At 25.7% G+C, this 27095-nt stretch overlaps 1 protein-coding gene across 1 annotated transcript; it reads right to left on the reverse strand.

Annotated features, from left to right (window-relative positions):
* Positions 1-979: 979 nt before the first annotated feature.
* Positions 980-26609, reverse strand: LOC119678219 (zinc finger protein 26-like). The gene is made up of 7 exons (XM_038089931.1): positions 26185-26609; positions 5006-5626; positions 4717-4935; positions 4356-4656; positions 4056-4286; positions 3851-3991; positions 980-1397 (listed from the first exon to the last, which is right to left on the reverse strand). The coding sequence occupies exons 2-7, from the start codon at positions 5620-5622 to the stop codon at positions 1011-1013; spliced, it is 1896 nt and encodes a 631-aa protein (XP_037945859.1). The 5' UTR covers positions 5623-5626; positions 26185-26609; the 3' UTR covers positions 980-1010.
* Positions 26610-27095: the final 486 nt, after the last annotated feature.

Consider the following 27095-nt stretch of genomic DNA (forward strand, 5'->3'; position numbering starts at 1 on the left):
TTTTTTATAATAAAAATTATTGCCATTATAATTAAACTTAATAAAATTGCATTTTATTGCCTTTTAAAGATTTACGTCACGTTACGTATAATTGTAAATATTAAGATTTCTCTTAATGCAAGAAAGGTACTATAGGTAACTACGTAGCTTTGAATACAAAAATATCGCTTAAATATAATTAATATTACAATTTCTAATTTAAAATATTTTTTTCCATATTTTGATTGTTTTTTTTTTAGAATAAAATTCGCTAATATATTTATTTATTTATATTTATATAGTATTTACCTATTTGAATTGCCTACATTTAAATTTTTCATTATTGTTAAAAACTTTTTGGTTAATGGAATTTGCTAACAAATTAATATACTAGAATCTTTTCATTTTTTTTTGCAAATATTTTTTAATTAAAAATTGAAATTTGTATTCAAAAGAATATATCATCAAGGTACGTGTTAAAAGTTGACCAGCACTAGTAATATTTTAATTATTTAGTTCAGTAATTAAGTGACTCTTGTAAAAACAATTTACTATTTAAATTAATTGAAAAACTTTTTTTTTCTCGCTTTAATTGCATTTTTCACTTACTACTTGGAGTGTGTTAAGCGATAAGTGACAATAAAAGGTAGTGAAAATAATCATTTCTATGGTATTATCACATATAAGATTTTTTAATTAAATGATAAAACGACATATTGCGCATACTCGCTTACTGCATCACTACCTCCGATGCATTTGTACATTAAATAAATAAATAATAATATAAGTGCAATGAGCTATTTTATATTGTTGTTTAGTTTATGTATATAATTGTATAGTTTTCTTGTAATATGAAACGACTATCACAAAAATAATATTGCCAATGCCCATGTGGAAATATACATAGTTGGACTCTTCCACAAATCTCTTGCTTTATGCTTTATGCTAATGCTTATGCTTTTGTTTGTTACCTGTTTTGTTTAGCTATTAAAGCACCTACCGATGTCTCCAACAGCGGCGCTAACTGGTTGCTATTGGTGACTTTTGCTCAACAAATGCGAATTAAATTCGTAAACGTTGTTACACTGTTCTCCACAGATGTTACATTTCCATGGATTGCTCTCGCAATGACAGCCTTTGTGAAGGAAGTAAAGAGTCTCATTAGGAAATTCAATGCCACAAAAAAGGCACGTTAAAATTTGTTTTCGATTCAGAATTGTTAACTCTGTTTCTTGACCCGATGATGTTATAGTACCATTACAGATTGGCGTAGAATTACATGTGGAATTATTATTCGATGTACCTTGTTTGAGATTATTATTTTCTACAGCAAGAGCGTTTCGAGTTATACGATTATTCGCTTTAGCACATATTCTCCTCTTTAGATCCTCTCGCAACAATGATTTTAATGGTGATACCTAAAATATAAATACGATTTAATAAAATCTATAGTATAATATTAAGATATATTAAAATATAGAAAATATTAAGATATATAAAAATAATATAAATATTAAAATATAGTAATATAATATAAATCATTATATGCGGTGTCTCCTTATAAAATAATATAAATTCAGGAAAAATTGACTTGGACCAAAAAGCGATAAAAATTGCCCTGACACTAATAATAATTTGTACGTAAACAATAAATGAGCAACAGAAAATACTACAAGCTCGAAATGTTTCATCACATAAGTTGGGAGTCATATACTAGTTATAGCCTACTTCATAGAAGAGAGGGTTCAGTAAGACTATAAAGTAAGACTATTGGTAATAATTTTTAATTACATATATATTTTTTTGTATAAAATATTCAATTTTAAAAAATAACATATTAACTTTACCATTAACTTAATAGTTATTAACTTTATAAGCTAACATAATTTAATAAGATACTTAAACATATACTTAAAATTAATATTGACTTTATGAACTACAATTTTAGAAAATGTTACTTAATAATACTTATGAAGTTAGTTAATAGTAACAAGAAAATAAAGAAAGTAACAAGAAAAGAAACCAAAAATAAAAAAAGCAAAACGATAATAATAATATATTATTATAGAAGAAATATTTCATATATTTTTGTTTACATATGCTTTTAAACATAAAAAATTTAAATGGGGTAAACTTCCAAAATCTACAAATAATAAAAATTAATATACGTAAATATTAATTGTATTATATATTATTATTACGCTATACATATTATTTTACTTTATAATAAATAAATTTCTTATAGAGATTTCGAACAGTAGTAAATTGCAACAACATTTTTAATTTATTTTTAATTAATTTATTTGGCTATCCATGCAGCTGTACGAGTTTGGCCAAATTGGTCTTGAAATTATTTCTTATATTTAATTATTCGTAAATAATTTTTTGAGACTGCAAGTACCAAAGGTTAAGCTCGTATCTTGCCAAATTTAAAGCTCTGAGTTAGTGCTCATTAGTTAATTATCACAAAGCCAGCTTTTACTCGAATGTTTGGTCAGAAACTCAATTAATTAAAAATAAATAAAAAAAATTATTGTTGCAATTCACAACTATCTGAATAGTTTGTTTTGCATCAAATAATTTATAATCTGTAAATACTCGTATATTTCGAAATTACGGATCTGGATCTAATACGAATATTTTCAATTATTCAAGTGGTCCAAATATTAGGATATAGAATCATACAATATTTTTTAATTTTACTTAAAACAAATTAACTTCTTTTTATAAAGAATTTAATTTATATTTCGATAATTGTTTTCTATTTAGTAATAGCTTAAATCATGAAAAAATCCGAAACATTCAAAAATGTTTAATTCAGTGTTATGTACTTTTTTTAGCTAAATAAGTTATAATTCTCACATGACAAATAGATAAAAAATGTAAATCTATTGCTAGGTTTAAATCAAATTAAGTAGTTCTTATTTTTATAAATTAAATAATTCTTTTATATTTAAAAAAATTTCCATAACGGATTTTAGTAAATTTTTCTATTCCACATATTTTTTCACACCGCACTATTCTGCGCTATAATATATTGAGGACAATGTATGCTCCATGAAAGAACTGTAAATGTAATTTTATTGGCAGAACAATCAGAGGCCGAAGATGTAGAAGTAAACATCGAAACAAATGGCTACACAATGTGATAACAAATTCAACAAACTAGAACCAGGGATTGAAAGAACTGGATTAGATTTGTATAAAGGACAGGTTTCTCCAAGGACTATGCCGAAGAAGATGGTAATGCTTAAATACATACTTAATATAAAAAGTATAATACATAAAATATGCAAAAAATATACAATATGCATAGAATATGAAATAATAAAAATAATATATGTATAAAATTTGTATAAAAATGTATATTTATAAAAATATATATAATAAATATAAAAAATATAAATATTTTATACGAAAAAATATAAATAATATATAAAGAACTATATATATTGCAATATACATAAAATATATACATAATACTAATATACATGATATCTGTATAAAATATGTATACAATTTCTAAATGTTCACATGTCACATACCCCATCTTATATGTGTACACAAATATTTAAGACATTAAAAATATAACCCATATAATATATAAAAATATACACAGTAATAAATATATATATTCATAATTAGAAACTTAACATTCATATCATACAGTACTTTCAACGTTTTAAACATTCGGAAGTCTCTTCTCAAAAAAATAAAAAATAGGATTAACCGAATAACATTTCTTTAAGACGTTGTAGAGAGCCGAATTTAAAGCAAATTTTATTAATTTTCAGATTAATGAATCGCCTAATGAATTTATAGGTCGTAAAAATAATTTTAAAGCTCCTATACATTCTTCTAAAAAACTTACTTTAATTAAAGAGTTTAATTTATTATTCGTCAAAGAAAATTCTGACTCGCTGGTGTCACTAGGATTATGTTGTTCTGCGGAGGGACTCATTTTTGAGTCACCTTTATTTGAGTCACTTGACATATCATCATTAAAGGGCTCCTATAGAAATGTGAAATTTAATTTAAAAAGCATTTTAAACTTATATTCTATTAAATATAAATACCTGTTTGATGGGTATTAAACTTATGGAAGGTGTGATGTGGTTATCGTGATGTATTTTAGGTGAAGCGGTAAGTCGTACATTAATATTGCTTGTACTTGAAGGCAACGATTTGGCATTGCAGTCCATTGCATGCTCCTGTGGAGGCAACACAATTGAATCAACTGCCGTATCACTATTTTTGGTTTTGGAATCAAGTGATTCATTAGCTAACATAACAGCTGCTGAACCGCCCTAAAAAATTAGAATGATTAAAATTAATCACATTTATTAAATAAAAGTAATTGTGTATCTTGTTTTTACATTGTAAATTTCTCCGCTATTATCTGATAACGTTGATATTTCTACATGAGGCGTTAAAAAGTGCATTGGAGGCGTAGCATTTTCCATAGATCGCATTGATTCTCCACTATCACTCTGGTGACTTTGTAAATTTACATTAACACCAGCAACGGCAGCAGCTGCAGCTGCAGCAGCCGCATTCAAACCGGGCACATAACCCGCCGCAGCCGCTGCAGCTGCCACTTGTGATGCTTGGTTTTCTAAAGCAAATAATAAAGATGAAGCTCCACCAGGGCCGGGATTATCTAAGTCAATGCCGTGGCTATAAATGTATATTAATAAATAAAAACTATATGATAAAATATAGAAAATAACTGTATACCGGTTAAAGAAATGTATGCGTAATGATTTCATAGATCCAGCACGATAACTGCACAGAGGACAAGTCTTTACAAGATCATGTTGGCCGACATGTTCATTTTGAAAATGAGCACGCATAGCAATTTGTCGCTGAAATCCACGATTGCAAATGGGGCAATGAAATGGTAAAGTTTTTGTGTGTGTTGTAAAATGTTCCGCCAAATGATCTTTACGAAAAAACCTATATAAAATAAGCACATTATTCAAACATTTAATGTTAACAAAGTTTATGATATTATTACACACATTACCTCTTTTGACAAACTCTACATTCATAGGGTTTTACACCAGTATGCCGCATTTTATGTCGACGCATATTAGCGCCATTGGAAAACTTCATATTACACACATCACATTCGAATACCTTTCTAGATGTCGCAGAACCCGATGTCGCCGCATTACTACTTGTGTTGCTATTTGCTACAACTGAAATTACACTTGGTGTAGCGGATTGAGATTCAACTGTAGATTTTCCAACACCACTTTTACTATTAGCTTGTATGACTGGTGTAACGCTTATGCTTTCTGTATCACAATCCTCTGTATTAAGTCCTGGCGGACTTGGAAAACAATGGACTGCATGTAACACTAAAGCTGTACGAGAATTTGTTTCAAACTTTTCGCAACGATCACAACGGAATGTATTTACGGGCGGAGATGTTGAAAAATTTGTTGGGGAAGTACTTGTACCTGATGTTGATGCCGTATCTAAAGCAGTCTGTTGTTCTGGACTGTTTTCTCGTAGATTTCGGAGGGAATGAGTAAGTGAATTGCGTTGTAAAATGGCTGCCGGTGTCATATCGATTACTATACCGCTGTCTTTTAACGTCATTTCCATGCCACCTCCTGTACTTAAAGTGTCAGCCATTTGACTATAATAAAAAAAATCTTTATAAATATATATTATGAATATTTTTTTAATATTATATAATGATTACTATATATTAAAATTGTTTACATTTCTAAAAGCAACTTTCTAGCAATTCTGAAAAAAAAATATATCAAATTTCATGGCATAGAAAAGTCAACTTTGTTTGACTATATGAAATGTTCTTTATATAGTTAATATACAATAGACCACCTCAATCACGCTGTATTTTATTCACTATTGAAGAATAACTTTTATTTTATTTTAAAGACATGCTGTTGTTGTTGTATCCCGTGAGGATCTGAAAATCAAATAACGTAAAGGAATTATATGATGAATACATGAGTTAAAGAGGTGGTAGTTTGCAAATAGTTGGAACTTAAATTGAAATTAACCAGGATTAAGATAAAGAAACCTTGCCACTATTTTTCAGTAAATTTTTTAATAGTTCATATTCCAATATTTTCTCAATAATGTAACGATATTATTAATTTCAGAAAGTATACAAAAGATTCAGCATGATTTGATATAAAACAATCTTTAAGTACGATTGTTTAAGGAATGGACAGATTGAATTAATTTTAGTCAATATACTGGATGTGCAAGAACAAAATATATTAATCCTATAAATTTAGTAGTAGCATTAAAAAAACAAATTAAAAGGTTAGCCTTAATCTCAACTGTACTCTACCTGATATGTCAATTTCTACAATTATCTACGATTAGATACAGAATATTGATACCCCCCTTTTTAACTGACCTGTTGGGTAATAGACTTATCAGGTTGGTTCCCTTCTACTTGAATGGGTGAGTCGCCGTCTCAAAAGGACGCTGTTGTATACTACATATTTGGGACTACTACGTTTGAGGTGTTTTTGAGTCTTATGTATGGATGGTGTATCATTTGTTATATCACAACTGGTTACTGTGTGCACTTCAATAAGTTTTGTACAAGACTGTCACTTTAAGTTAATTTAACCTAGCATTGATTTTGCTTAAACTTTATGCTAAGTTCTTGAGAGTTTACTTAGAGAAGTGTAAGGTCTTATTTATATAAAAATAACATATCTCATTAATAAAAGTGGCAATGATAACATTGCTCAATAGCAAAATTTATGTCATGATTAATGTTGATACCCGTAAGTTAAAAAGCTCTTCTTATAACAATTGCAACTATTATATTAATTAAGGAATGTATTTAAGTCTGAATAGACCGACTCAATTTGTAAGAATAAAATATTTTTATACCTTTTTCATTTTATATATTATTTATTTACAATCTGTTTTTACAATGCAAATTTTTTGATACAAAAAACAAGTACAGAAACAGCTGGCTTTTAATTTAATGTGTTTTACAACTAAATTATCTTTGTTTAAATTATATTTAAATTCTATTGAATAGTTCTCAAACCTATCCCCTCTTCAACCATTTATTTTTTTCGTTTACATTCGTACTCGGGATGAGTAGTCAAAAACTTTTTAAGGCTTTAACTACATCAATTAATAGGTAATGAATTTAAAACTGGTATATTGCATAAGCTAATATATGATTCAACCCTCTTTCAGATATTGAGGGTTTTTAGTAAACGTTTATTCTAGGTAAAACTTCTATCTATATTAATACTGTAAAAGTGAATAAGATGATATATATAATAATCTGGTATTAGCAAAGTTTAAACTCTTAAATACAATAAGACAAAGTATTAAACTTTAATTTCATATTTATCACTGCTAAGGTATGTCTCTTTAAATAGAAGAATTTTTTCGCAGCAAGAAATATCTATCCTGAACACAAGCTAAAAATCAAATTTAGCTACATAAATGAAATAGAATTAAATATACCCTGAAACAAAAAATATGAAGTGATCCATGGGGTTAACCACTATTGCCACCCAATCAGAAATGCAAACCCTCATATATATGACTCTAGAGATTTCAACGCCAGTCTATATATTTAGTTCAAAATTCTGAACAAATCTTATAATCGATAGAAATTTAAGTACGGATATATTGTCAGAAGATAAGACGATAACTAGCTTGAAAAGCAATGCAATCAAGCACAATAAAACTCTTTGCACCTCTCTATATCAGGTTTAATAAAAAGAAGAATTATAGATCATGACATAAAAGATCCAGTATATTCCTAATTTGCTTTCGTTTTCCATTCATATATCAGAGTCAAATTAATATTGATTATGTAGGTTTTATACTTGACCTAAAAGGGCACAATGCTTACATTAATCATTAACATATCACATTTTTAATGGTTTCTGAAGAATTTTTGTTACAATGAAACTATCCAAAATTAATATTTTAATTGCCTCATGATAATTAATTGCTTCCATTTAAAGAAAACCAAGGCAATATATGTATATATAAATGTATAATACTTAGTAAATCAATTACTTGTAGGAAATCAAAAACAATTTTTTTACATAATTACAAGCAAATATAAAAAGTAATGTGGTTTATATCCATATTGGTTGTTAAAAAAAAATTTCAAGTTGTATTGTATAATATATATAACATAAACAATTCAGATTTTAAATATACAAAATTATGATTTCAGTTTATAATGCCATCTATGTCTCAGTACAAATAGTTTTTAGATTATGTATTCACTTAAAAACCTTCTATATTTCGTTTTATATATGTTATGCCTTTTAGCTCTTAAGAAGGATAACACGAGTTCGGTTTGTTTTGAAAATTTTGATCCAACGAAATAAGACAATGGAATAAAAAATAGGGTGAGTGGAAACAAGGGGAATGATTATTTATTTCATTCAAAACCATATCAACTTGAAAAGATAGAATTATAAATGAAAGAATGTTAAAGATGAGTGGAATAAAAAGAATTAACTTTATATTTTTACAAAACATATCGAAACCATGTCACATCGATTGGATAGAACTATTAATTATTGTGTGTGGTTTGGACAGATAATGTCTTGCAATATAGTTGGATTTTAGGACATTCGAAAAGTAGTCGAGCTCTTTATATGTCATGGGGACATTCTCGATACATGATTAAACAAGTTTATTTGATTTTTAGCATTTACATTTTTTTACAAGCTGTTTGCCAATATAATAATTATAATAAATAAGAGTTTTTTTTATTATAGCAGAAAAAATCTGAATATGGAAAAATGTAAATTGTTTATGAAAACAAATCATAAAACTATCCATATATTAACAAATATTTCCGAATTATAAACCATTTGGTATCCAAATTACATGAATTGTATAATAAAAAAAATTTACTATCCACGTATTTTTATTGTAAAAAAAATTATTAGTATTTTAACTGGTTTTTCCCTAAAACGTGTTTAAGCATTAAAACTTTTATGTTAACCATTAAAAGAAATAAGTGCATTTTTTTTTTGAAACTTATGCTCCCATGATATTACAATTTTAACACGGTCATGAGGTCAAGTTTCAATCAACTGGGTCGTGTCACATATTTTAAGTAAAAAATAATATATATATAAAAAGCAAAGATATATTTTAACTTAAAATTATATTATTAAATATTTTTTGCTAAATAATTAAAAAATCAGTTTGTTTTATATTGACTTAAGCAAAATATTAAAATAAAAGAAAATATTTGAGGGTCATAGCGCGAATGAAGTTTAGTAGAAAATAAATAGACATTTCAAAAATATAAGAAAATGTTTATATGATACAGTTGGGTTATATGAGTGTCATAAGAAGTAATATAGTTTTTGAAAAAGTCAAATTTTGTATACTCTTAGTGAGCTTAAGAAGTCCAGATAATGTATAAATGTACGTAGGGTTAATTGGGTCTTGTGAAGACAATAATACTTTATGAAAATCACAAGTTTCTCGTCAATATATCAATGTCAATCATTAAATTTGACTTGTAAACACTAAAAAACTTTGATTTATTATCTTTTAAATATAAGACGTATTTAATAAGATATATTTTTATATGTTCTCAGAGAGTCTTAGAAGTTCAGAAAATTTATAAATGTACGTAGGATTATTTGGGTCTTATAAAGAAAATAATAGTTTATGAAAGTCTGAACTTTATGTAACTATTTTTCATAGTATTTAATAACAACTATTATTGCATATTATTGGAGCGTTAAAAAAAATCGAGAAAATACTCATACAGACCTCTGATCTAATTGGGGCAATTGATGTAATTAATATAGTTTTTGAAAATATTACATTTCCTACCAGTATGTAGTATATTTTAACATATTTAATAAAAACTTCATTATTTTACATTCCTAAAGTGCTGTACTTATAATAATTGGGTTTAATAAAGAAATTAATAAATTTAATAAAAATATAGTCTACTGTTAAAACATAATTGTATTTGAATAAATTGTATTTGAATAAAAATATATATATGCATATATGTATGTAGGTCTGGATTTATTGGATTTAATAAAAAAAATTAAGTTTCTTTATTTTGTCAATATTTAGTTGTATTTTAACATATTTAATAAAAAATATTATATTTTTATAAGCCGATACATATATGAACGTCTAGATTATTTGGGTTTGATAAATAAATAAAGTTATTGCATTATAAGTTTTCTAATATAAAACAATATTTTATGTGCTAAGAGAGTTCCATAAGTTGATAAAAATACGTATATGAACATTGTATCTTAATTTTTTTTAATAAAAAATTGTATTCTTCATATATGCTAAGTGAGTAAGACTTTAAAATAGATATTTGAAGCTCTAGAATGATTGGGTTTAATGAAAACTAATAATTTAATAATAATGAACTAAATAAAAATATGAAACTTACAGTCAATATGTAATTATATTTTAATTTGTTTAATAAAAACTAATGTTATATATGCTAAAAGAGCTGATAAAATACAAATCTGAATGTCTGGAAAATATTGGGACTTATAAAATCGTTTTACAAAAAACGGTTTTATTGTAAATCTATTAACTATATTTGATCAATTTTATTTTAAAAAATAACAACTGTTAGCAACTGTTATTATTTTTCATAATTATAAAAAAAAATTGACTTAATTATCGGTAACAGTGTTTTCACTACCATATAATGGTTTAGTAGAATATTTGAATAAACGCAATATAATTTAAAAAGTCATAACCATCGATGTTCCAATGCTGCTAAAATCTTTCCATTGCTTAACTATTTCTTTTTAAATAATTAATGAATCAGTACATATTTTCATTATAAAATTATAAACCAAAAAATCAATTAATTAAAAATTATTTTACTAACTAAATATAATCATAACATTGCTTTATGCCATATCCACATCACGGCACAATTCTAAACAAATTCCACTTTCTACTCTGACACACTTATTTACTTCTTGATTTGCTTTTTGTGTCATCCCAAAGTGGAACAGGAATTTACACTGACTTAAAAAGCAGAGAGCCGCTCTATATTTTACTCAACACACACACAAACGTGATGATTTCATTCAATTGCAGCAAAACAAACTCATTGCGAAACCACTTACCACAGCCAACAACAAATGGTCTAAACTGTAACGAAATGTAGTTCACCACAACAAAATATATTGCACTTTTGCTATAGAATCATAGAATAAAATATAAGAAACTAACCACATCTCAATTTTCAACATTATAACACACTTTAGTTATAAGGAATTTTATTTTAAATATTTTTTTTTTGAATAATTTTTCATTAGCACGATTATATTAATAATTTAAAATTATTGATTATTGATTTTTGAGTTTATTAAATTTTTTGTTAATTTTCATTCATAAAAACTTAAATATACATATTTATGTATTTAACTAATTTTGATTTATATTTAAACAAATTTTATTGAGGCATTCAATTTCTTATGCTCATCATCATCACAGTTCAGTTCACCAAACACACAGCAAGAAGCAGGCAAACACAACACGAAACACAACCAACATCAAAAACAAATTTTTGTTTGCTACTTTTCAAGTGTAGGTTACACACTCTCTCGCGCATCGGCATGAATTGTTTATTGGCAGTCGCAGTCGTAGTCGTAGTTGTACCCGTAGCCGTAGTCGTTATTATAATAGTGGGGAGGTAGGGAAAGCTGGTGCTTGCGTTATGTTTTGTTGACCTAATTATTCTCTTCGCCTGCTACACTTGTGTCTGCTTGTTATATGTGAACGGGCCACTTTAGTTTATCTTGGTTTTGTTTCGTTCTCATTACATTATGGCCATCACATACACTAACACACATGTATATTTTACATATGATTTCGTCACTCGGTGTTTTAAACTGAAGCAGGGGACTAAAGGGAATACTACACGACAAAAAAAAATTCATCATTATGAACTAGAAAATTAGAGCATTGCAGAAAAAAGCATGAAATATTTTATATTTGTATTCAGGAATGAATTTCTTTTGTGCCTGATTTTAATTTTGAAATATATAAATAAAGTTAGCTGCTACTAGTAAAGTACTTTATGTTATATGTTGTATGTTGAGTGAGTGAGATTTATTTCTTTTTATTATAATATGTAACCCAGTTTTAATAGACTTCACCTTGAATTATATTAAACTTTTAGTTTTTCGATTATTATTATCAGGTTTTTTAAAACGCTCTCGAGTTTTATAATTTTGCATTATTAATTAACAACCGTATAGAAATTGTTTTATGTCCACCAGTCCCAACTGAGATTTTATCTCGCATGTGGACACAGACACCGCTCGCCGCTTACTCGATTTTCTTTCTTTTCTTTTCGGCACACTTTAAACGACTAAAAAATATATGTATGGAATTGATTTTGGCCTAAAGAATGCTGTTTGCTTTAGAGTTGCCAACAGCACAAACTACTTCTATTAAACAAACATCGTTGCACAAACTAAACAACAACTACTTCTTTGATTGCAATAAGTTACACATATGATTGAATTTTGTGTCATTTATATACACATACATTCTTAAGAAAATAAAAAATTCTAAAAACGTTTGCTTCAATTTTAAGAAAAGAAAAATAGTAATTAAAGAAAAAAAAAAGATAAAGAGGTAAAATATATATATATCATTTCTCTATTATATATGTTGTATCCTGTATTATATTATGTGTATTTTATATTATTATTGTTAAAGTATTGTATAATTATTTCCTCTATATATATATCTTTTTGTGATTTATACTAAAATATTGATGCATTTCGATATAGTCGAAATATCGGTTCAAATAAAATAAATATCGAAATATCGGTTAAAAAATTAAAAAAAATATTTAAAAAGTGTATTATTTAACTATTGACCAATTAGTCCATTACTAAATATAATATTAGATTGTTAATAACAGCAAATAAAAATAAACTTTTTTTATTAATATTAAAAATGTTTTTAAGAATATTTAATTTATATATTATATAACAAAATATATAACATATTTTGAACTGCCTAATTGACCCATTATTTAAATAATACACAACTTTTTAGATTATTATAAAAAAATATATTTTATTGTTATTGTTACAAATACATCCAATAAAATTATTCTTCCGTTTTTTTACTGCTGTTAGCTGTCAATTTATTATTTGTTTCACCCTTTCAAGGTTAATGAAATTTTTCTCCCACTTTTAATTACTGTTATCTAGCAATTATTATAATATAATAATAAATATGCTATAAGCTAACATTATTACAATGTGTATATGAGTACTTAAACTAATTGAGCATTAACTTAAAAAAACAACTTCGCTTGTTTACGGTAAATATTTAAACTGTTGACTCCAAACTAGTTTAAAAAAATTAGCAGTGTCATATCCGCACATAAATTGAGTCTTAGCATCTCGCTTCAACTACCAAGCAATTGCAGTGTCTTCCAAACAGAAGTAATGCAGTTTCAATACACAGAGTCCTCAGCAACAAGATCCCCAAAGTAAATATTGTAATCTTTTAGAACAGTCAAGCTGCTATTAGATCTCTGGTACGCACTACCAGCTAGATTCTCGACAACAATACCGGGTTTAACTTGTCTTAACTGAGCGTGGCAATATCCAGTTCACATGACTTACTCAACACATGGACACCTCGCACAACTACAAGACTGACGAACTTGTCAAAGCATGTATTCTGTTCCCTAACAAATATTGGTATTCCATTTGCAATAGCCAAGCTGACAATCAAACGAAAACATCTGACCAAGTAATGAAACTTGAGCATATGAATCTCTCTATCAGATTACAGGACTGACCTGGTCCAAATTAAGAAGCATACAAGTCAACTGCTTCAACTAAGATGTAAGCTGCTAAGCACTACGGTGTCGATGATGACAGGTCACTGCGTATTAGGAAAATATGCTATGGATCCACCCATACTATAATATACCCTATAATATCTTTTATCGAGGTTGTGGAACTATGGATTTGGTGGAAAATGTAGTCCAAGAGAAGATTTAAAGATATCAGATTTAAAGATTTAAGATATCAGATATACCTGACAAAGCTATCATTCTGCAAAATAAGGGACTTGACAAAGTTTATAGACTTGTCAAGTTGGTTCACGTCACTTGAATGTGATGGTCACTTTACATAGTATATCAATAGTTATGTATATAAGACAAATAATAAATATATTAAAATTGGTAGTGTTAAAAAATAGGTTAAAAAAATTTTGTTAAAAGTCAAACATATTAATGTAATAGTGCAAACGGTGTTGCAAAACGATATGGCGTTGATTAAACTGAAACTGTGTCGAAAAGGAAAGGATCAAATCGAACGATATCCATTTCGTAGTGTAAAACAAATTAGTACTTATCTGAACATATGGAAAACAATCACACAATGACAACTTATAATCAGGCTTAAGTGACGTCTTACAAACTCGAAAGAAGAAAAAGTTTTCACCGATATTTTTGTTTTTATATTTAAATTTTATTATATCTAATTATTATATCTAATCAGTTGATATTCAAAAATTTTTGCCAAAAAAAATCATATTTCCTATTCAAAATAAATTAAATAGTAACTTATTTTATTTTAAATTAAAGTTCGTTTCATTTGTTATTTTATTTTTTCTTATTGTTTTTTTTTAAATTATATATTCTTAATTATTTTGATTTGTTTCAAAATTCTTAAACATTGATAATTATTTAGCCTGTATTTACATATATTCATCAAATTTATCTTTTATATCAAATTTAATTTTTTTGTTTAAAAATTTTGAATTAAAAAATAATGTTTGACTTAACTATATCTCTTCTTAATTTATTTAAAATTTTTTAATTTTTATTTTATTTACTAAATATTTATTTACGAAATTAGACTGTACAGTAATACCAAAAAAGTTCTCATCTTTATTAAACTGTATTGTAATTTTTTTTTAATCATTTTAATTATTTTAAAATATGTTAACATTTTTAATATTATTTTTTTATGTTTTTCCTTTTCATATTCCTTTTTATATTAAATATTTTTATATTATTTTTTTTATATTATTTTTTTTATATTATTTTTTTTATATTATTTTTTTTATATTATTTTTTTTATATTATTTTTTTTATATTATATTTTTTATATTACTTTTCGCATATCATTTTTTTTTACATTAACTTTTTTATTTTATTGTTATATATTTATATTATTTTTACATTTTTTTAATATCATTTTATATTACTTTCTTATATTCTTTATTCATCGTTATTATTTTTTATATATATTTTATTTTTTTTCTTATAATTTTTTAAAATTATTTTTCTTATGTATTAGTTATTTGCCTAACTTTAGATCATTTTTTGTATTATATAATTTTAAATTATATAAAAAATATGTAAAAAATAAAATATTTTTTTATTAATTTTCTCAAATAAGACATTATTTAATATATTACACTTTTACATTAATATAAGAAATTATTTTATTTTATATCATTTATTTCATATTATTTTATTTTATAGAGGTTTCGAAAATAATAGTTTGCATTAAAGTAAAAATAGTTACTACTACCATATAGACGTTAAAATCAATTTAATTAATATTTAATATTAATTTATATTACATTTTTTTATATTATATTATTTTTTATATGTATATTATTTTTTTATTTTTTTTTATTAATTTTTTTTTATATTATTTTAATATATGTTATATTATCAAATATTTTTTATATGTTTATATTTTAGAAAGACTTTTTTTTTTATTTTTAAAATTTTTTTGAATTTATTTCTTAAATTAATTTTTTGTGTTAGTTTTTTTAAGTTATTTAAAAAAAATTATGCCGCAAAGTCAAAAATAGTATTTTCTATCTACCAAAATAAAATATGTATCAGTACCCTAAAGATATAGTACCGTATAGACTATAGTCAAAATATCAATACAAATAATACATATTTTTTAAAACTTATTTAAAAAGTTGTTTATTGTTTAAAATTGACATATTAGAGCGTTGAAGAATATAAAAATAAATTTTGTATTTAATAATATATATGATTTATATTAATTTTAATATTAATCAATATACTATATATAATATATATTTTTTTAAAACTTATTAAAAATTTGTTTATTAATATTGACCGTTCATAAATACAAAAATAAGTTTTATATTTAACAATATATATGATATTGATTTTAATATTAATCAATTTACTTTATATAATATTTATGTAAGTAATGTTGATATGAATTATTAAGTTTTAGAGGATCTAACTTATATGTACATAAATTTATGTACTGTATATTTGATTTAGTTCTCTTTTAAGAGGTAATTTATAATAAAAAAAAACTCTTTATTAATATTGTTATGTACTGTTCATATATTTTTAAGATAATAAATATAAAATAAAAAAAATATAAAGAGCTTTTTCGAACAGTATATATTATTTTAATTAACTGAATTTTTGGCTGATCATACAGCTGTGTTTCGTGTATTGCCAAATACCCATCATCAGTAGTCCTGGAAATAATTCTTGTATTTAATTATTCGTAAATAATTATTTTTTGAGACTGCAAGTACCAGGAATCGAACTCGGATCCTGCTAAATGTGAAGCTCAGAATCAGCGCACCTTAACCAACTGATCCAAAGCCGTACTTGACTTTTTATATTCGCATATTTTTCTGGAGTTTTGTTACTTTTGTTTTATTATATTATATATATTTAACATAATATATATATTTACCATAATATATATAAAAATGGTTTTACGATGACAGGACAAAGACGATGACGTATATGTAGTTTTAATAATATTGACTTATGGTAGATCATAATTCTGATGATGACTCTCAAGGAGAGTCGAAATATAGAGTATAATAAAAAATACTAAACGTTGAATTATTTAACAAGAAGGGACCTACAGCCATATTAAAAAAATATATAAAAAACAATTTTAATAAACAGGTCGATAAATAAATTCAAAAAATTTCATAATATATACATATATTTAACATAATATATATATTAAATATAATATATATATTTAACATAATATATATATTTAATATAATATATATATTTAATATAATTATATATATTTAACATAATATATATATTTAACACAATATCATATATTTAACATAATATAAATATTTAACGTAATATATATATTTAACATAATATATATATTTAATATAATATATATATTTAATATAATATATATATTTAATATAATTATATATATTTAACATAATATATATATTTAACACAATATCTACATTATATAAAATTATGCAGATACATACAATATTAAAATAATTAAAATTAATCACTACTAATAAAAAAAATAAATTATGCTCATAACCTATGTTAAATATAGATCACTCTAACCTATATAAATAACAAACACACTGTACTAAATTTGTGTAATTCAAGAAAATAAAAAAAAATTGAAAGTGGCCACCACATTGTTTTAAACAAATAAAAAAAAAATCATATCAAAAACACAAGTTCACCACGGCAGAGCAGTAAACACAGTTGTCGCAGCAGGAATTGAAATTAGGTCAACAGGTTTGGAGTGGGCTCGCACTGCCCACCTCATTATGAACGCCGACGCAGTGCGTTTATTATTGCAACATAAGCCACAAAATACAAAAAATCTAAATGCTTAAGTTGGCGTTGCGGCTATGCTGTTACAATATCTAAAAGCGCTAGTATAATAATTTGGAATTTGATGTTAGTGGCAGAAGCAGCAGCGGCAGTGGCGGCGGCGGCCTAACGAGAGAGCCCAATATATATATCTGAATAAGTAAAATAAATGAAATCGGTTTTACTCGTTTTTTGTTGTTTCTGTTTTTTGTTTTTTTTTGTTGTTTTTTTTTTTGAATTGCATATTTCAAACAACTAACATTCGTGATGTATGAATATTTATGTTTATAAAAATGTATATGAATACATGTACTTATAAACATATATGCAGACCTACTATATATGTTTATATGTATATGTGCGTTGAAATGTGCAAAATGTGCATAAAAAGACCTACATTTAGTTAAAGAATTGATTAGGTTGGTAAAAGAGATACACAAGTGGAGAGGAGGAGGCATGAAAGACGTTGTAATACTTTGTGCCTAGACACACGATATTTTGAAATTGTTGCTAAAGAAGCCGATGCCGAAGCTACTGCTGTGATGTTTTTGTTGTTATATTTGTTGTTGTTGTTGCTTGTCCCTCTTAGTTTCTGTGTCACAACACAATCTCATTCAGTGAGGCGAAAAACTATAAAAAGAAAAACGCCAAGAAAACGAAAAATAAATATAACAACTTCAAGCATCTCGTTTGTGTGCCACCTTCTAAAATAAAATCCAGTCTATTTATTTATTTTTTTTCCTTCTCTTTTTTTTTTGTTTTAAGTTGGTTAATTTACACAAAAAGATAAAAAACAAATAAATTAAATATGAAACTTACACAATTATTAATTGTAAATAAAATTTTTTATTCTAACAATTAATATTAATTACCGCTGATTTGTTTATAAATTTCTTTTTTATATATATTATTTATTTATATATTTTATTTATTTGTATATTATTTTTTTTTACTCATATGCTGTGTGTGAGTGCTGTAAATGCTTCACATATTTTTTAAAAGTTCAAATAAATCATTTTTATGGAAACTATATATATTTTAATGAATGTATGTACGTATGTTCGTTCAGTGCAGCAGATAAAGTTTCGCAACGTTGACGTAATTGACACACTTTTCACCCGTTGCAGGTGGAATGTTGGAACACTATTTTAATCTAATTAGATAAATTTATAAAAATATATTTATATGCATATATAAATATTTGTATATATGTATATTTAATTTGTGCATCAATTGCTTCATACAAAACATTTGAATTTTTTTTTTTTTTGGTTTTTAATTTTTCACAAAAATTCCAAAATACGTACGGATTAATTAGATTTTGCAATATTGTATAAATTTTGTAACACTTGAACTGGTTGTAGCAACATAGCAAGGTGCATGCACACACCTCACTCCCCACCGAAGTTAGAATCTAAACAACGTATTGCTGCTACTGCTGCTGCTGTTACTGTTGCTGTTGTTGCTGCAATAGTTTATGCTCATTCGCAACATATGAATGGATGGATATACCGTTTCTACTTATTGTACAATATAATTTACAAATATAACATATATTTGTATACATACATACATACATATGTATGTATGTTAATATGTATATATGTGCATTTATAGTTTATAGTTTTATGCATATATCACCTTTGGTAAATAATACTAATTGAAATCAAAATCCGTAACGCGGTGGGAAAAATTGCGAAAAGAGAACGAATGAACGAACGAACGAACGAATGACTTCAAAACAAACAACAAATAGAAAGCTAGCGAACGAGCGTACAGACTTATAATAACGTCTGCATCGGTCACGAAACGAAAACACACTGCCAACGACAGACTGACTGAATGCTTAAGCCCGTGGTGTCGCACTAAAAACTGCAACTTCCCTTCCTCTTCGGATTCCCTCTAAATCAGCACCACGCATCTTTGCGGACGGTGAACTACGATTCCTCAAGGCTACTGATTTAGGCCATAAAAGCCAAACTGATCCAAGCCAACATGCCATGCCAACAAGCTCAGCTAAGCGGCGCAGCGCAACAAAACTAAAATGAGTAGCAATTATTGAGAAACTAAACATATACAAACACATATACTCACACTCACACACACATAATCCATTATAGACGAATTACTTTGCATTAGCGTAGCGGAATGGGTTAAAATAAACCTACATAAGCATTCACTGCTGCGCCAGCTACCATGTTTCAACCAAATTGGTTGCAACTTTTTGGCTTTTTGTGTGATTCTTGTTTTTTGCAATCATTTATTACACCACCCCCTTTGTTTCCGCGACATTACACATGTTTATGACCCATATGCATTAGCAATTCGAGTTCTTAAGAACCTAAATGCCAAAGGTCTAAAGTCTTTCATATTTTTTTGGTCATCGTATGTTCGTGATCCTATATGTGGAGTAATCAAATAAACAAATTTTTATTATTCGCTACCAGCGATCTTTTGATAGCATCTGATATTATTCCATAATTACAAAATGCAACAATATTTTCACTTAACAAAATATAATGGATATATAATGGTTCAAAATATATCGTATGGGAATATACAATTTAATAATAATAAAAAAAGTAATAATAAAAAAATAATTATTAAAAATAATAATAAAGAATAAATAATAAAAAATAATTATAAAAAAATAATAATAAAATAAAATAAAATTTAATAAAATAAATTTTAAAAAATTATAAATAAAAAATATATTTAAAAATATAATAAAAAAAATATAAAAAATAATATCAAAAAAAACATAAAAAACACTAACAAAAAAAATAAAAAAAATAATAATAAAAAATATTAATAAAAAAAAAAATTAAGAAAAATAATATTAAATCAAATCAAAAAATAATTAGAAAAAATTATTAAGAAAAAATTATTACGAAAAAATTATTAAGAAAAAATAATAAAAAAAAGAATGAATATAAAAAAAAAAATAATAAAAAAAAAATGAATCAAAAAAAAAATAATAATAAAAATGAATCAAAAAAAATAATAAAACAAAAAAATTAAAATAAAGAATAAAAAATATATAAATAAAAATATAAAAAAATATAAAAAAAATTAAAAAATATAAAAAAAAATATATATAAAAAAAAAAAGAACATAAATAGTATTAAATGGTTATTACGAACTATATATCAAAAAGTTTTATTTTCATCAGGCTTAAGGTAATAAGAATACTTATTAAAATATTTTAATAAACTATTTATAATACAAGTATTATTTTTTGAAATATATTATAAATTTGAACACAAATTAATAAAAGTTCTTATTATCATTTTTAAGTATTAAATAACCAATCTTACGCCCGGTAAAAACAAAATTTATAAAAAAAAAAAATTATAGATTGGTTGATATTCTATTGGATATTGGATATTCTAATGGATACAGCACTTTCCAATCACGTGCTGTCCTTCAAAGTATAGCAGAGTTGTTAGATGGTGCTCGCTTTCTCTCATGGAGGAAACTATATCCAAACGTATAGCTTCAATCGGTACTGGTACAATTCATTAAATTGTAATGCGGTAGTTTATCGGCGCATTATATTGATACAAAATCACCAAACAGGAACTTTAAAGGCAGGTAATCAAGTTAAAAAAACATATGTGTGTTAGTGAAAAAGTAAGAGTGTATGCAAAAAACTTGCTAAAGTCTGAAGACAGTGTTTATTTATTTAACTAAGACATTTATTCATATGTTATTAAAAAAACACTTGACAAACTTGCGAATAAGGGCGCTTTAATTCCCTTAAATTATCTGACTGCATCAGTTTTAGAAACAACTAAAAAAGACTTCAGGAATATAGTTCTATAGCACAATGATAATTAAAAATAATATACTGTTACTGAACAATTAAAAATATGCTTTTTATTCAATGAACTTATACTGGACAATGAACTTATACTGGACGAAACTTTTGTTTATAATTTTAGCTGTCAAAAATTTGCATTTTGCCTTAAAAGCAACAATTGACAGCTAAAATTACAAACATGACAGTTAAAATTACAAACAAAGCTCTCGTGTAAATCCAGTATTAGGGTATTATACGGAAGGAATCTCAATTATGCATTCTCATATCATAATTGCAGCTGCATTCAGTAATACGAAGCATCAAAATCAAAATCAAGATCAGAATTTGGCAATATTACAAAAGCACAAAAGAGAAAAATAAAAGAGTAAAAACATAAGGATTTGTCTTCTTTTCTTGTGCTAGTGTGCTTTCAGAGAGTTTGAAAACAACAAACACATATACAACAGTAACAACTTAAGATGGTTGAGCAGTTAATGAACATTACCTCGCGTATTGTTTTCACACGACACAAACAATCTAAATTACTAAAAATATGTTCACACGATAAATCTTAATTTTGTTTCCTTAGTTGCGGTCGCAAATGAAAATGTCGATCGTTGCAGCAGTATTATATATTAATTCACAAAAAAAAATTTTCATTCATGATGTGTAATTGCATTATCGCTACATAATTCGATTATTGTAAATCACAAAATTAATTTTAATATAGTTTTGTATAAATAAAAATTATATTAAAATAAAGTTGGTTGTCGAATTTTATAAGGATATCAGATTTCAATTTTAAGTTGATTTTATAAACAAACCATCTAATCGAGCCGAACGTGTACAATCAAGAATAAACTTAAGATTCTTTGGGCCGTATGAATAGTTATTAGTCGCATACTAAGATTCCAAATTCTTATTATGTTTGTATTAATGTATGTATGTATATTTATTTTCATTTTAAATTTCATTTTTACAGTGTGATTAGTGAATCGTAAATTAATATATAAATAAATATAATTAAAATAGCGACTGTGACACAACGTCGTCCATCGATTTTAATTCTTATTAATACAATTAAGCAAAGAAAAATCTTTTTCGGTATTTTAAAATTATATATCTGGACATCGAGTGATTATAAAAGTAATTAATATAGTAGAATTGGGAACTTATTCTACATATACTGAATGAATGCATCAGTTTTCGGCACTTAAAGGATTAAACCAAAGAAAAAAATTGTTAGTGTTTTATTTTTTTTTATATAGTTATTTTTTATATGTATGTCGCGTATGTCTAGAAGTTTATTTCGCTTATTCATCAGGGCGGAGTATTATCACAACTGATTATGAAATAATATAAGAAGTTTTTTCCACTGAAACAGCAATCTGTTCACAGATTTAGTTGTAATTTCGCTCATAACTTAGTGATTTAATAGAACATTGAATAATATGATGTCGAAGATTTTATATGGATTAATGAATCAATAACTATGAAACTAGCCACAATAAACTATCTAAATAGCAACTAGCTAAATAAATCGTATAAATAATAGACACATTTTAAAAAAGGTAAATTATGTGTTGACGTTTATTTTTGAAATAATAATTATAATAAACATGTTATATATACACCAAGGATGATTTCATGTTCATAACGCATAATATATAAATCCAAACACCTATGATATATTAAAAGGTTTTTATAATTTAATTATTGAAAATTGTTTTATAACGAAGAACTCTTAAAATCTTGACACACTACACAATATCTAGTATGAAAGTTCTAAAGACTGAGGGTAAAAAATTTGTTTTAAATGGTTAAGATTATCGATAAAACTCTCGAAGTTATATTTATTGTTTTATTTATTATTTTTTTAATACAATATCATAATGTTAATCTAAACAGATCATGAAAAACTTTTGCAACAAGATATTTTTTACCAAAATAACTTTATTAGAACTATGTGTGTGTTTCAAAGGAAGACTTTCCAAATCGGTTCAGGAGTCGAGGCGTGAACGTAAAAGCATATGGCATGGATAACCAATTTATAAGGGATCCTCCTCGGTCCCAGGGGGAAAAATTCCGAAGATGAAGACGAAGTATTTTAGTTCATACAGTAGGAGTCAAACATATCATTCCGGCCATCTATATCTAATTTCGAGCATTCAGTTAGCTTTAATTGAAGACCATAACGGCATTTCAACTTTTAAAAACTTAATGGAAAACTATTTGTTAGGCCTGAGTCTAAAGTTGCTAACATTGATACCAAATCGTGATAAACATAATTAATTTTATATTGGAAATATGGAATTGAATAGGAACCAAACAATTCGTCATATTGTCTAAAAAATTCAAGATTCTTATTATGCTATTATAATGTTCAAATTAAAACAAACAATTATATAATAAGTAGTTTATAATAAAAGATTTTTAAATTGGTGTCTTTATCGAATTACACTATAAGATTAAACTATAAACCACAATTATTGCTAATAGTCTATTTTTAATTTTTTTTTATCCCACGCGCCTAAACATATTTTTAATGTGAGTCGCATATATTTCTGAAAATTTTTTTTATATTATTTAATAGCTTTAGCATTAAAATTTGTTATCAAATATTTCAAAAAAAAAACTTTAATCTGAGCCTACTCTATATATCCAACTTAAAATATAAAGTGAACTATTTGTAAATTATTTCTATATTTTTTCTAAGAATATATCGCTCTCTTCCAAGAATAATTTTTAAATATTCCTTAAAAATTCTTAATGTTAATATGCCTCGAAAAAATAGTATAAAAGGATGAGATTATTTAATTACACTAGTTAACAAAATATAAAAAAATATATATAAACGAAAATCACATTAAAAAAATTTTTTGTAGATAGGTTTTTGAAATATGAAGTTCTGATTTTTTTTGTTTTAGAAGTAGTTTCACATTTTGAGGCATATTCCGAGTTAGAACCGTACGATTGGATCAACCGAAATATCAAAGTCGAGTTAATCATTGTTTGTCAATAAATTATAATTATTATTATATCAATTATATACTATCAAAAAATGAAGTTATACAGGAAAAACTGTGAAAAAAAATATAATAATGTAAGCAAAGGTTGAGGCCTAAGTGCTAAGCCCGCTTTATTCCTTTGCGACTTTTCCAATTTATGAATCAAATTTCCTTACCGGTGTTTCGAAAAGTCTGCACAATACCATTTTACGATAGCTACTATCTCTATGTCTAAATTCTACTATTGTTCTCTACAAAATAATTTCACCAGTAAAGTTTGTTTCGTATCGAAATGGATACTTTCTTTATTCTTATAAAAAATAGAGTTTTAATTCTAATATTAGCGAATTGATGAAGTAGTGCGAACTTTTTGAGCAATCTAATAATAGTAGTGTATTACTGTGTCTGCGTCATCATGGGGCTCTTCATCTTTTTAGCCGATTAGATGCAGTACAAAACTTTCAACAACGATAAAAACACACCTGTGCTTGAAAAAATAAAACGTATTCTAAAGAATATAAACATATTTAAAAAAAATCAGTTTTTGAAGAAAAAAATCAACAGAAACCACAAAACAGAAAATGTAGAGACTGCATTAACAAATGAAATGGAATAAATGGAAATAGAATAATGTTTTAGCGAGTTCCATTGTAATCCTATTAGCACCAAAGAAGCTGAACGTCCAGTACGCACAAATGAAGGTTCTGAAGTAAAAACTTTGGATATAGTGATCCAAATAAAAATCGAAGATCTCTAGGAAATTTTTTAATTTTTAAGAGCATGAGCTTAAAAAAAATTTGTCACAAAGATGGGTGTCGCTCGTGATCAAGAACGTAGAGATGTAAACACTCTCACGTACTGTTTGTAAATGTTTTATAGTAAACCAAAAGTTTTCTCCTCATTTTATAATTTTATTTAAGACGTGGATACACCACTAAATTTTGGAAATCAATGATCAGTCGAGTTAAAGGATTTTTAGTAATTGATTTGATCCAAAAAAGGCGAAAAGTGAAAAAAATAATGGCTTCTACTTTTTGCGATACCTATAGTATAATTAACATATTGACTTGCAACTTCAAAGTCTTAATCAATAAGCAGATAATATTATGTGAGGCTTTTAAACTATTTGAATGGTGAAAGTAAAAGAATTACAAAAAAATGTTTGCCACGACAATGCAATCAATGAATTTAATTAAATTCGGATGTAATCTTTGCAGTTTATGAATATTTTGATGACGTCAAATAATCTTATTTTCCAGAAAGTATAAAAAAACGCTTTAGTTAATATAAAGTTAAGATTCAACGGCATTAAAAAATTAATTTATATGTAAATAAGAACTTAAATCTTACTTTTATTTATCAAAGGTTTCTCAAACAGCCCTCGTAAAATAATCAAAATAAATAAAACAATTTCGTTCGAGTTAATTTATATAAATTTTTTAGAATTTTACGATTGCTCTCATATGTTTTGTATTATTTTATGATCAAATTATTGCATAAATAAAAAATCAAGTCACCAAAACAGAATAGGTTTTTATTTATTTATTGTCTTTAACATATCCAGACTTGATTTGGTAAAAGCTATAAAAAAAGAAATCTGAGTCTTACTACTGAGATTATTATTTAAATTCTCTAAAACTGTTAATTATCAATATTTTAGTTTTAACCATAATTTAATTGCTTAATATAAATAATGAAAATCTGTTATTTACTTTTAAACTGAGCGGGCCACCTACCTTTAATCAACTAAACAGACAAAACTGCACCCAAGACCAATTATGGTAAAATATTGGACGTTGTCGCTTCGACATATTTTTGCAGCATGTTTTTAATAATTTATATAGAAATAATTCAAAATTTAATTGAAAATTATTCTTTTTTTTTTATTTACATGAGTTACACTTTATATTTAGGACAATATTACAAATATTCAATGCACAACGCAAGCCTCACACTTTTTCAATGCAAACTTGGAAACCATGAAATTGAACCATTTACGGTTCGCATTAATAATGTATTTTACTTGTCATTATTTAGTTAGCGATTCAATCCAAATTTCTGTATTATTATTTATTGAATTTAAATTTTTCACAAACGGCTTTAAACAAATCTTCGCAAACTATGCTCAACAATTTCAAGGCCGCTGCAGTTCTACAAGTAACTGACATTTAAATAGGGTTACCAAGCGCATATTTAATTCACAATGTCAATTGCATTAAATGCATACGTCACTTAATAGATTGGAAATAAATTAGACATACAATACATTGTTGAGATCGTATTGAAAAAATGTCCACAGTATTTTTTGCTTAATTAATATTAAAACTGTTTTCATAAAAACAAATTTAATAAAATATAACTTTCGCACATGCCTGGTTTTCAACAAAATTTTTCTAAAGTTTAGTTATTTTTAAAATCGTATGCCTTATCTTAAATTTAATATTTCATTGGTATGTAATTTTTCTTTACACATATCTATCCTTAGTTTTTAACATATGCTATACATTCAACTGTTTGTTATGAGTGCATCCAAGCTATTTGGATATAATATAATCTCTACTAAAAAATATAATAACATATGTATATATATATAAATATATATGTGATATAATGATTATCATAAAATGATTATATTTCTTATATGTTC

This window comes from Teleopsis dalmanni, chromosome 2 (assembly GCF_002237135.1).
Source record: "Teleopsis dalmanni isolate 2A chromosome 2, ASM223713v2, whole genome shotgun sequence".
Classification (NCBI taxonomy): Eukaryota; Metazoa; Arthropoda; class Insecta; order Diptera; family Diopsidae; genus Teleopsis; species Teleopsis dalmanni.